The sequence below is a fragment of the Malaclemys terrapin genome, chromosome 7 (genome assembly GCF_027887155.1).
Source record: "Malaclemys terrapin pileata isolate rMalTer1 chromosome 7, rMalTer1.hap1, whole genome shotgun sequence".
Classification (NCBI taxonomy): Eukaryota; Metazoa; Chordata; order Testudines; family Emydidae; genus Malaclemys; species Malaclemys terrapin.
In genome coordinates, this window is record NC_071511.1 from 86,806,271 (window position 1) to 86,819,736 (window position 13,466).

At 45.2% G+C, this 13,466-nt stretch overlaps 1 protein-coding gene across 1 annotated transcript in view; it reads right to left on the reverse strand.

Annotated features, from left to right (window-relative positions):
* ADAMTS14 (ADAM metallopeptidase with thrombospondin type 1 motif 14) overlaps positions 1-13,466 on the reverse strand; it is a 105,589-nt gene that overhangs the window by 35,171 nt on the left and 56,952 nt on the right. The window contains exons 5-6 of the mRNA XM_054036265.1: positions 11,505-11,588; positions 8,194-8,350 (exon numbers count right to left, since the gene is read on the reverse strand). Of these exons, the coding sequence (XP_053892240.1) occupies positions 8,194-8,350; positions 11,505-11,588 (241 nt within the window). The remainder of the gene's footprint in view (positions 1-8,193; positions 8,351-11,504; positions 11,589-13,466) is intronic.

Sequence of the window (13,466 nt, forward strand, 5' to 3'; positions counted from 1 at the left end):
GAATCTAATTCATAAACTGAATGAATGAGTGGATCAGCACTTTGTACAGCTGGCCCAGAATGATAAAATAATAAGCAAAAGTGAACAGTTTCCTGAACACTTCTCCCAAATGAAGGTCCTGAAGACATCAGTAGTTGACTCCATGGCCAATATGATAGGACTGAATGTCTGCGTTAAAGGCAGTTGTTAAGAAAAATGGAGTTCAATTAAATCGTTGTGTAATTCTTTACACTTGTGCTCTGTGTCTGCCTGTTTACTTCATGCTACAAGGAGTTTCCAAGACCAGCAACTATGTTCCAGTATTCCCATAGTAATGGTCCGTTACAAGTAAGGCAGTTAACTGGGCAAACACGGAACTGGACAAGACATGACTTCTCGGCTCCTACAGAGACAATGGATTGGGGTTCCGGCCATGAGAGTCATTTTTGTAAATAGGGATTTCAAGGAGGTAAATAAGCAGGGCCCTTCCAGGGATCTTCTGGAAATGCAGGTTGAGAGAGTCACAGAAGCTACGTATTTGGGGCGAGGCCCAACGGTGTAATACACCTGTAGGTGCTCCATGGTTGGTAGCCTAGCAGCCACCGTTGTTAAACAGGGATTTGGGACAGGGAAAAAAGAAGCCTCCCTGAAATAGTCTGAAAGTGGCAGCTCAAAGACTGAGCCACATGGAGCCCAGAAGAGACTAGGGAAGAGGAGAGGAGGGAGGAACGACAAGAGACCATGCTGTCTTATTGGGCTGTTCTGGGTAAGATACAGCCACTTATGGCCACACTGCTGGGCACACTAGAATTACTGCAATACAATCTTCAGGAGGACAACAAGGGGGGCATATAGCTGGCGAATATGCAGCAGTCTCCCAAACAGCTGATTTCCAATCATTCCTTAAGAAGGAGAATTCAATAATGATACAAATAGGCACCAGTCTATCAAATGATTACTCCTGACTTTCAATCACTCTTATTTAAGAGCCCTCAGGGTGCAATTGCAGAAGAAACCCTATGGCCAATTCTGGTAGCTACCTCTGACTCTGGCTTAATAGTGTGCACCTTCTGAGATGCATGTGCACACAGAGTATGTGCCATGTTATGTATGTTTATTGAGAGACTGGATTGAGAACTATTTGGTGAATATGTTATTTGGCAATTTTGTCGGTTTTCAACAAATAATTTTTAATGATATTCAACCAGCTCAATAACCGCTGTAATACTACTCATCAATTAAATTGTTTGCTAAAAAAAACAGCAATTTTAAGTGAATAAATTGTTTGAATATTTGTTCTGACATTCAGCCAATTGTCCTTAGAAACAGAATGTATATTTTCTATAGAGCCTGCTTACTCTGGAATTTTCAAAGGATCATAAGTTTCTTAAAATACCAATTTTCTTTTTTTTTCAAACCAACCCAAGTCAAGTTCTTAACAATGTAGCCTTCTCTTTGAACAAGTATGGTGAGAATTTTTTAACATGGGAAATGTGTGTTCACCCTCTCCAAACTCAAATGGCTAAAGGAACTTTATTCAAACTCAAACTTTTACTCAAACTTTCAGACCAAAAAATATTATCTTTAGACAAAGACCAATGCACAATTTTTGAGAGCTTAACGAAATCATCTGCTCTAGGTGAGGTGGTGGTCAAAATGGCAAGCAAGATGTGACAGGCTGAATCAAGAAAAAGACAGAGTAATGTTGAAAGTACAAGAATCCCATTGTATGGGCCACACCTTAAATACTGGGTTCAGTTCTGGCCAAACCTTTTAAATAAATATATAGAAATGGTCCCAAGAGGGACAACAAAAATGATTAGACCCATGGAAAGTTTTTCTATATGAGGAGAGATTGAATAGATTTTTTTTAGAGTTCAATACTGAATGGAAGGTCCATTTATTGAAAGGAAGGTCCATTTACTCTCTCAAAACAGAAGACCACTAACGAAGGAGGCTACTCAATGAATTAAAAGGACAATCCATTTGAAAATGATAAAAAAAAATGACTCAAAAAATGCCTGTGAGCCTCACTGGCAAAACGTTTTATTGAGGCAAAAAGCACAGTAGGATGCAAAATATGATAAGATATTTATATGGATAATAAAAATGTCCTAAGTTATATCAGCTAGCATTACAAAATATTCAGTAACATAAATGATCCTGTTTCCAGACACATGCTAACCACTAACTGGATTTAGCAAGAAACTTCCTCCAACTGCCTGTTATCAAATTATTGCCCATTATTGAGGGTTTACTCCTTCCTGTGACACATCTGGTGCTGGTCACTGTCAGAGGAAGCTACCAGCTTAGATGAACTATTAGTCTAACCCAGTATTATAACTCCTATGTTCAGACAAAGACCAGGCACGGAAAATTTCAAACCAATAGATTAATGTTTTGGAAAATTATGGGCATAGGAAAACAGGATGCTATAATGGACACAGTTTGCAACCTTAACTAGAGTGGCTTCAGTGTGTACCTGCTACAGAAGAAGGGAGGGAATCTTATTTTGTTTCAGTTTAAACATTCATTTTTTTCTTCAGTTTCAGTTGTTTTTGTAGATACAGACTAACACGGCTACCCCCTGATACTTCAGTTTCAATGTGTGCTTGAGTGTGTGTCTGAAAATGATCAACTTGATTCCCCTGATTCTGACACCTTGTGGGACAATTTCAAGAATAAGAAACTAGCTACTGCCAAGGATGTCTTTGGAATAACAAAGGAAAAACACCCTGACTGGTTCACAGGGTCTGAACATCTGTTGCTCCCACTCATAGAAAAGAAGAAGCAAGATCACTTAACTTTACTTCAACTACCTACTAGGTCCAGAACTCTTATGTTTAAAGAGGCTAAGACTGCGGTCCAGAAAGCCACCAGAGAATGTGCCCAGAAGTATTAGCAAGACCTGTGCAAAAAGATTCAGACCTGCTTAGAAAGAGGGGACCTTTGTGTACCTATGATGGAATCAAAGAGGCACTTCGTTCAATTTGTAAAAAGACTGCAAACCTGAAAGCGAAAGATGATAACCATCCTTACAGACAGGCAAGAACAACTTGTCTGTTTATCAGGGTTGTGTCCTCAGTACATTCCTTTACGGCTGTGAAAACTGGGTCACATACTCCGAAGAGGAGCAGAGACTGAACAGCTTCCACCTTTGCTGTCTCCGAAAAATCCTTGGAGTCATTTGGGACCAACGGATCACTAACAACAAGATCCTTGAGAGAACCGGCCTACAGTCTATGCAGACTACACTGAACACTCACAGCCTTCGCTGGCTGGGATACGAGGAACGTATGCCTCAAGATCATCTGCCAAAATCTGTGCTCTATGGCCAACTCAAGAACTACTCGCAATGCAGAGGAAGGTCAAAACTTTGATATAGCGACAAGGTCAAGCAAGGCCTCAAGAAATTCAGCATTCCCACTGACAACTGGGAGAACCCGGCCTCCTGCTCAGTCTGGAGAAGCCAGGTCAAGGCTGGTGCAATCATCATGGAGAGTCATAAGAGACCCCAGCCTGAAGCCTGCAGGCGTGCCAGGAAGCAGAGTGTGCTCCAACCAGCGAATGGATCTGTAGCCACTGTGGGAAGGTCTGCCGCTCACGCAATGGGCTCTTCTCCCACATTACTGTTGAGCACCATTGACTGACTGACTGAGCCATATTTCCTTTCGTCTGTCAAGATATTGGATGGCCATATAGTCCATATATTTAAGCTAATTCAGATGCTTGTAATTTGTTTTATTGGGTTGGACTTCCCCATGCGATGGTTCTAGACTCTGAGGTCAATGGTTCAGTGCTGTTCCCTGCAATTTGAGCCATCCATGCTGCTGCATTCTCTAAGCTGTATTCTGGCATCCATCTGCTCACTCAAAAATACTATGTGAAGAACTGAATGATCTACGGATGTCTACTGCAAGTAATCTTTGAATTCACTGGTCCTAGGAAAATAAGAGGAGCTATTCCAATGTGAAGTCTGTCAGTTAAGCACACAGATCCTATTGTTTGTTAGTTTGAACTATGTACTAGGCTAAAGCACTCTGCTTTGGAACAGAGTTCTATGGGCTTGCGGGTTCTGCAGTCTTTTATGTGGATGAAGAGCAAGGGTGGACCTGTTATCAGCTAAAGTCTGATTCTTGCAAGAGCTAACAGAGGCTAGCTTAAGATTCTTTTCCTGTCCCTCATCCTTCCCACACATACAAGAATGACTCAAGCCAAAAATGAATGTGTTTTTATGCAATGTTCCAGTTACTGGTGTGTTTATCTTCATCAAAAATCTCAGACATTGTCACCACAGAGGGAATGAGTAGAAGGAAGTCTGGAAGTAGTCGTGTGAAGATGATGGTATTAAAAAAAATGGAACATGCTAAGACAGAGAGAGGAATTAACCCTCATATGGCCACAGAAGCCCGGCCACAGACATTCATTTTTCAAAATGAAAACGAAATGCCAGAAGGCACTTCATCAAATTCACTGATATCTGAGCTTCTGAGTTCCTATGCACATTATAATCTCAGCCTCTAAGGTCAGAGGGCCAACAGGAGCATCGGAATTGCAAGGGTAGAAGGCTTTTATGGGTTCATGGAATGTTCCCATTCTCAGTTCTATGGTGACCAAGCAACTGGCCCTTTTAAAATCAGATTTTAAAATATTTTGTGTGCAGAGGTCCTCCCACTGAGCACAATGAGCAAAGCTGAAGTTTTATGCTTTCTTTACATTGTTGGGTTTTTGTTTTGTTTTTTTGCAGTACCTGGAACATTATTGATATGTAAGTGTCTAACGTCCAGCATAGTCATTGTTGGGTTTGTGATGATGGGGAGAGCCACATGATGAACTGACAGCACAGTGTGAAGGTTTTGGCTCTCTCGAGACACATAGCAAGATTTATGTGCAGTGCTGGGGAGGAGCTGGTGGTTCTGGTACATGTAGGTACTGATAACATAGGGAAAGGTAGGAGAGAGGTCCTGGAGGGCAAATTTAGGCTGCTAGGTAAGAGATTAAAATCCAGGACCTCCATAACAGCTTTCTCTGAAATGCTTCCAGTTCCATGCGCAGGCCAGTTAAACAGGCAGAATTGCAGGGTCTCAATGCATAGATGAAATGGCTGTGTAGGGAAGGATAGGTTTCAGTTTATTAGGAACTGGAGAACCTTTTGCGAAAGACAGTCTTTACAGGAAGGATTGTCTCTACCTAAACTGAAATGGAACCAGATTGCTGGCATGTTAAAAACGTTGTACAGCAGTTTTTAAACTAGGGTTGGGGAAAGCTGACAGATGAGGAGGAGCACATAGTTTGGACAGGGACATCCCATAGGGGAGGATCTATTAACAGGGATTCTCTATATTCTAGTAAAGAAGAGAGAATAGAAGTTGATAAAATAGGAGGTAGGAGCTGAAGAGAAACAGTCAAATGAAAAAAAAAATGTACCATTCAATTACATCACATGAAGGCGGACAACTAAATATTGACAAATTTTATAACTGCTTGTATACAAATGCTAGGAGTCTAAGATGGGTGAACTTCAGTACCTGGTATTAAATGAGGATATTGATATAATAGGCATCACAGAAACTTGGTGGGACCATAATAATCAATGAGACACAGTAATATCAGGGTAAAAAATATACAGGAATGACAGAGTAAGTCATGCTGTTGGAGGAGTGACACTTTTTGTGAAAGAAAGCATAGAGTCAAATATAGTAAAAATCTTAAATGAATCAAACTGTCCTATAGAATCTCTATGGATTGAAATTCCATGCTTGAATAATAAGACTATAGGAGTAGGAATATACTACAGTAACTCCTCGCTTAACGTTGTAGTTATGTTCCTGAAAAATGTGACTTTAAGCGAAACGATGTTAAACGCATCCAATTTCCCCATAAGAATTAATGTAAATGGGGGGGGGTTAGGTTCCAGGGAAATTTTTTTCACCAGACACAAAAACTATATATTATATAGATATACACACAGTATACGTTTTAAACAAACAATTTAATACTGTTCACAGCTATGATGATTGTGAAGCTTGGTTGAGGAGATGAAGTTAGAGGGTGGAAGAGCAAGGGATATTTCCCAGGGAATGCCTTGCTACTAAATGATGAACTAGCACTTGACTGAGCCCTCAAGGGTTAACATGTTGTTGTCATTGTAGCCTCTCACATAAGGCAGCACGAATACAAGGGAAGGGAGATAGCATAGCAGACAGAGACAGACACACACCTCGTGTGTGGGAGAGAGAGAGAGAGAGAGAGAGAGATATGCACACTGCCCCTTTAAGTAAGCTGACCCACTCTTAAGTGCATTGTCTTTTTAAGTGGATCAGGAAGTTGAGACAGCAACTGCTGCCCCGAGCTCTCTATGTTTCTCTCCATCCGTGTCCCCACCCTGCTCTATATGGAGAAGGGGTAAGCGGGGTGCAGCGGCAGGGGGGAGGGGGACATCCTGACATTAGTCTCCCTCCACCCCCTGGCACAGCAAGCAGGAGTCTCTGGGAGCAGCTCCCAGGCAGAGCGCAGGAGCAGCACATGGCAGTGGGGGGAGGGACAGCTGAACTGCCAGCAATTGATAGTCTGCTGGGCAGCTGCAGCATAGGGAACTTAGGGGAGCAGGGAGCTGATAGGGGGCTGTTGGTCCACCCTGGTTACAAGCCCCCACCAGGTAGCTGCAACGGGCTGCTCTTCCTGCAAGCAGTGGACAAAGCAGGCAGCTGCCAAACGACTTAGAAGGGAGCATTGCACAACTTTAAATGAGCATGTTCCCTAATTGTTCAGCAACATAACAACGAAACAACGTTAACCGGGACGACTTTAAGTGAAGAGTTACTGTACCAACCTCCTGCCCAGGATGGTGATGATGACTGTGAAATGCTCAAGGAGATTAAAAGAGGCTATAAAAACAGAAAACTCAGTAATAATGGAGGATTTCAACTCAAGATCAGTAATTGGTTAAATAGGGTTACCATACGTCCTCTTTTTCCCAGACATGTCCGGCTTTTCGGCATTCAAACCCCCATCCGGGGGGAATTGCCAAAAAGCCGAACATGTCCGGGAAAATGGCGGCTCTGCTCCTCCCCGACTCTTCGGCTCTGTTTAAGAGCCGGGCTGCCCGAGCGCTACCGGCTTCGGGCAGCCCCCATGCCTCCGGACCCTGCACCGCCGGAGCCCGGGAGGGGAAGTGCCCTGCTAGGGGCGCAGGGTCCGGAGGCAAGGGGGCTGCCCGAAGCCCAAGCGCTACCGGCTTCACGGTTTGCCGGGCAGCCTCCAGACCCTGCGCCCCCGGCTGGGCGCTTCCCCTCCCAGGCTCCAGCTGCGCTGGGGAAGCGCCGGCCGGGGGCGCAGGGTCTGGGGGGCTGCTCGGCAAACCGTGAAGCCGGTAGCGCTCGGGCAGCCCTTTCCGCGTGGCTGGGAGTGGGAGGGAGGAGGGGGCGGAGTTAGGGCAGGGAAGGGCCGGAGTTGGGGCGGGGCTGGGGGTGGGGAAATGGGCGGGGCCAGGGCCCGTGGAGGGTCCTCTTTTTTTATTTATTAGATATGGTAACCCTAGGTTAAAAGACAGGAAACAAAGGGTAGGAATGAATGGTCAGTTTTCAGAATGGAGAAAGATAAATAGCGGGGTCCCTCAAGGATCAGTACTGGGACCGGTGCTGTTCAATATATTCATAAATTATCTGGAAAAAGGAGTAAACAATGGCATGGCAGAGTTTGCAGTCGATACAAAATTACTCAAGATAGTTAAGTCAAAGCACATTGCAAAAAGTTACAAAGGGAACTCACAAAACTGAGTGACTGGTCAAGAAAATGGCAGATGAAATTCAATGTTGATACATGTAAAGTAATGAACATTCAAAAACATAATCCCAACTATACATACAAAATGATGAGGTCTATCTTTCTTGAGTGGCAACAGCTAACTTATTTTGGAGTCATTGTGGATAGTTCTCTGAAAATATCTACTCAATGTACAATGGTAGTAAATAAAAAAATAACAGAATGTAAGGAACCATAAGGAAAGGTCAAGAGAAGAAAACCCTCATGGGATTCAATTTTGTCTTTTCTCCATTCCTTTTATTAAGTTCTAATCTTTATAACTTTTTCCAAGACCTTTGTGGACCTCAGCCTGTAAGCACACAGACTGTGTCAGCAGGAAATCCCTTCCAATTGCTGGCTTTCCCCCAAGCCCAGCAAACTGCACATACATGATCGAGATGAATACAGTACCTTGCATACCTGCTGGACCAAAATCTTGCCTGGTGAGGAATACGGCATGGTCATGGTATTCAGCATGGTCTGGGTCTGAGCGCTGCTGAGAATGGGCCCAGCGGCAGACCTGCTCCAAGCTCCGAGATGGGTTCCCCCGCTCTATTAGGCTGACTGACTGGGGGGTGAAAAGAAAGGAGGGGGCATTACTGGGTGACAATGAACCTGTCCCAAGTTTTGAGGTACAGGGTACAGAAGATCCCCAGATAGAGTTTCCACGACATTAACAATGAAAACATAGTATTTTAAATTTCATAGAATCATAGCTTAAAGCCAGCGAGGACCACCAGATCATCTAGTCTTACCTCCTGTATGTCAGAGGCTACTAAACACCACCCAGCCCCGCACAGTAAACCCAACAGCCAAAATCAGACAGATGTATCACAACCCTCAGGAGACTAAGCTCTTGTGTATCACAGAGAGAGAACTGGAGGGCCAAGGTGCACCAGTGCCCAAGGCCCTCCGATGGCAGGGAACTGATTGAGATATATCCAGTTGATCCTGGCAGGTGACCTGCATCCCACGCTGCAGAAGAAGGGGAAGAAATCCCAGGTCACTGCCAATCTGATCTGGGGGAACACTCCTTCCCGACTCCATGTACGGCGATCAGTTAGACCCTGAGCATGTGAGCAAGAACCAGCCAACCAAGTAGAGAGAGAAAATGCTTTGTGCCACCTTAAAGACCTGGCCCACTCCTCCCAGTGTCCCATCTCCAGCCACAGCCATCTCTGATGCTTCAGAGGAAGGAGACAAAAAAAAACCCAACAACAGAATTTGGGGCAAAATAAATCCTTCCTTGGCCCCTCCTCCTCCAGAAATTACAAACATGCAGCACCCCCAGAAATGGAGGATGTCTGGCACACAGTAAACGGAATAGCAGTATGGGGAGGGCTAATGCTGGACAAAGATCCCAAAGTAAGTGCCTAATCTTATGAAAACCTAGGTAAGATCTTCAAGCACAGCACAGAGGATCTTGATTGTTCAGATAACCCATACACAGTAAACTGCATAGAACTCAAGGTACTGTAGAAGGATGAAGGGCTGAGTTGGTCCTGTCAGGATTGCAGCCTGGGGCTTCTAGTTCACATCTCAATGTTTAGACCTTCTGCTTTTGCCTCCTTTGCATCTTCAGTATATCATCATCAATTAGATGCCGGCATTAACACCTTAGCTGAGAGGCCAGAAACCCTATCTCCTTCCTCAGATGGAAATGATGTTCTGTTGTCACCTGCCTGGGGATGCTTGCCACAATGTGGGCTGCCTCAAATCTTTTCCTCGTGTACCTGGGAAACCATGATCACCACCTTCAGGATACACGCAGTTTCTGCTCACCAGGAATATTTCTCTTGTAATCAGATATTTTCCAGGAAATGCTGGTGTTCTGTATCTGCAGCAGCTCATAAAATGGCTATTTGCTTCAGTTCAGCAGTAACCAGACAGAAAAACCCTTCCATCGGTGTAGGCTGTGTCTACATTACAGGGCTGTGGCAGCACAGCTATGCTGGTAGGGCAGACATATCCTTTGACTCCTTAAAGGTGTTAAGGGTGTTCAAGACCTCAGAGAAAGCTTTGTATGCCATTTTGTTAGCATCATCACAACACTTTGGGCTTATGCTGAACATTATAGCACATTTAATGAGAGGATCTCAGTGTTCCACATCAGCTGACCAGCCCTGTGATTTAAATATTCTATTTACAGATAGGGAAATAGGCACAGAGTGGTCTAAGGTCACACATCAAGTAAGTGACAAAATCAGGATTTGAACGCATGAGACTCACTGAGAGGCAATGTTGTCCAGTGGACTGAGCAGCAAACTAAGCCTGACTCCAATCCTGGCCCTGACACTGATTCACTCTGTCCCCTACGGCAGTTCACCTAACCTTTCTGTGCTCTGGTTTCTCCATTTGTAAAATAGGAATTAAAATAGTTACCTGAGGGACTGTTGCGAGGATTAGTTAACACTTGTCCTCTGCTTTGAAGAGGTGAATCATGAAGGCCCCAATTTGGGAAAGCATTTAATTAAGTGTGTATCCATATTCACCATAGTACTTAAACATATGCTTCACTGGAATTCAATGGGACTTGAGCATGTGCGTAAGTCCTGTCCTGAGTAGCAACATTTTCCTGCATTGGGGCTTATGTAAGTGCTAATTATTACTGCTAGTAGACACTACCCAGACTGTTGCTGTGCACTTAATTCCCTTTTGAAGGGCGACAGGGGAGTATTGGGCCTTGACTCTTACTTCGTACTACACGCACCCTCCACATTGCTCTTTGTCTTGGTGAAGAGCTCAAAATGAGTGCAGCTATAGCAAAACAAAACGCCACAAAACCAGTCCAGAAAGCTTCTTCTCTGCACTGTGGTGTGACAGAAAATCCCTGCAACCAAAAATTAACCTCAGTTAACCAAATAAGATGTTAATTACTGAGAGATTAACCCTCCTGCCCTACCCCTTCCCAAGCCAGCTCAGAGCTGTAGTCAGCAGCAGCAGTGGGGGAAGGGTAAGAGTTCTCAATCAAAAACACAGGGGTACTGTAAGGCAGAGATGTCCTCATGTCTGCCTTCTATAGAAGGAAAATCTTTGGAGTCTAGGAATTTCAGCAAGTCTCACATGAAACAGAGAGATTCAAGATCGTTTCGATTCAGTCTGGCAAAGCCACAGCATGTGACAGCTGCTTACAGAGGGAATGGAACCAATATTTCATATTTAAACAGAAATCTATTTGCCTTTCACACTTAAGCAAAAGATCAAAAATAGCTCTTCAGAGCAGGGAACTTGCCCTACTGTTTGTAAAGCCCTGTGCAAATTTACCACACTGAACTGCATACATTATTTTTAACAACAATAATTGTCTCTGCGTTTAAAGTAAAGCATTTGCTCCTTTGTTTTTCCATTCTAGCAGGTCCTGTGCTGAAGCTACAATGCTGATTGCTGGCCCTGTGAGATCCCAATCATTTCTACGTAACAGATTTTGATACCACATACATCTGCACAGAGGATTAGCTCAAGGAGAAGCTTGGCTGTGAGGAAGAGGCTCTCTTAATGCAAACACTAATATATAACTAGACTGAATCCTGAGTCATCTCCCCAGACATACACACCAATCTGAAAGCAGGGGGTGCAAACGGGGAAGTTAGCTGAAGGTGTTGTTTTTATAGACATAACCCAGTCTGGAAGCTCATTGCATTCCTCAGCCGAAGCATGCTGTATATTGTGACTGTCCCCTTCCCCTAGATAGCATCTTCTGCTCACTCCAGCCCTGAATTTACCTGTCTGTAGCCCACCATGATCATTCTGACCAGGACAATGTTAATGTGAACCCCCAAAGACTCGTCGTGGTAAATTTCATCCACCTAAGAAAAAAAAACAAAATAGAAAATAAAGTTAAAAATAACCCTACTATTTAAAAAAAAAAAAAACTGGCTTTTGAAAAGTCCTCATGCCTATAACAGTAGCAAAGACTCCAGATCCTATGACAGTACAGAGTATCTGCTAGCTTTCTTCACGTGACTATTGATCTAAACAACAGACGGTCCTGTGGCACCTTTAAGACTAACAGAAGTATTGCAGCATAAGCTTTCGTGGGTGAATGCCCACTTCGTCAGATGCAAGTAATGGAAATTTCCAGAGGCAGGTATAAATCAGTATGGAGATAACGAGGTTAGTTCAATCAGGGAGGGTGAGGTGCTCTGCTAGCAGTTGAGGTGTGAACACCAAGGGAGGAGAAACTGCTTCTGTAGTTGGATAGCCATTCACAGTCTTTGTTTAATCCTGATCTGATGGTGTCAAATTTGCAAATGAACTGGAGCTCAGCAGTTTCTCTTTGGAGTTTGGTCCAGCAATACCCCGCCCCTTGCTAATGCTGGGCTGCCCGGGCCAAGGGAAGCAGGAAGCTGCCGGGGAGAGGGGATCTGCCCGCCAGCTGCAGAGCGCTCGGCCGCCGAGCCCTGAGCCACCGCAGGAGGTGGCCGCGGGCGGCGATGTTGGGGCCACGCTGAGCGTGGGGCGCGATGGCTGAGGAGCTGGCCCCTTCACTCCTCCGGCCGCGCCCGCTGCCCGCCCCCCCCCAATGACTCCTCTGGGCTGAGGGAAGCAGGAAGCTGCCGGGGAGAGGGGATCTCGCCAGCTGCTGCCCGCCCCACTACTCCGCTCCCACCAGCCCCCGGGAGAAGCAAGCAGCGCCCGCCCGCCACCCATTCCCCGTGCCCGGCCCCCCGGACTGAGCCCCTCAGAGGGGGGGCACAGCATGGCCACAGGAGCCAAGGGGGGGCGCAGCGTGGCACGGCTGGAGGAGCCAGCCATGGGGGGGGCGCGGAGAGGCCGGAGGAGGAGCCAAGGGGGGCGTGGCCAGAGGAGGAGCCAAGGGGGGGCGCCTTTTTTATGTTTGCTCCCCCTGCACTTAGAACCTGGCTATGCCACTGCCAACCCCCAGCCCTCCAAAAGCACTTCACACCCATCCCCCATAGCAAAAAGAAAAAAAAAAAGATCAGGAAAAGCCTCCAATAAAAAGCTTTCAGAGTCTCTCTTCCAGCTATGCTGTTTTGAGTTTTGCTGGCAGAATTGTCTTTCTGCCACTGCCAAAAGATCCTATCAGAGGTTCTTTTTGAGGGGCAGCTGACAGAAATGTCCCAGGGACACCAGAGGATAATACAGAGACAAAGGAAACTTGCTAGATGTGATTCAACGCCCTTCTCTCTCTCACCGCCCCCTTCAGTACACAAGCCCTTTCCTCACCCTGTCCTTGAACAAAGCAGACTGCATTCAATCTGTTCCGATTCGCTCTGTGAGGTCTCTCCAGACCGCTTCACCTTCTCTCTCCTCCCAGCTCTTCGCCCCTCCCTTCCTTTCTCATGTTTGCTATGCATTCATCTTATGAAGTCCTAACTCACATGCCTCACGGGAGCAGGAAATGGTTAAAATAATCTTCCCTTGCTTCATTAGAAGAAAAACCCTGTAAAGCAAAACTGACAGCAGGATGACAAGGGTAGAATATCCTTCCTTTCCGGGGTGCCTATCACATAACCCACATGAAAACGCCTTTCATTTCTGGAACATAGTGGGCTGTTTGTCTCCACACAGGGCAAGAGACAGACTCTCTTCTAAAGATGTAACACCAAATAAATATTTAAACACACACACACACACACACACACACACACACATCTACACATAGTCTGTTTGAACAGTCTCCATAGTGACACTTAAACACTGTCCCAAAGCCTTGCCTAGCC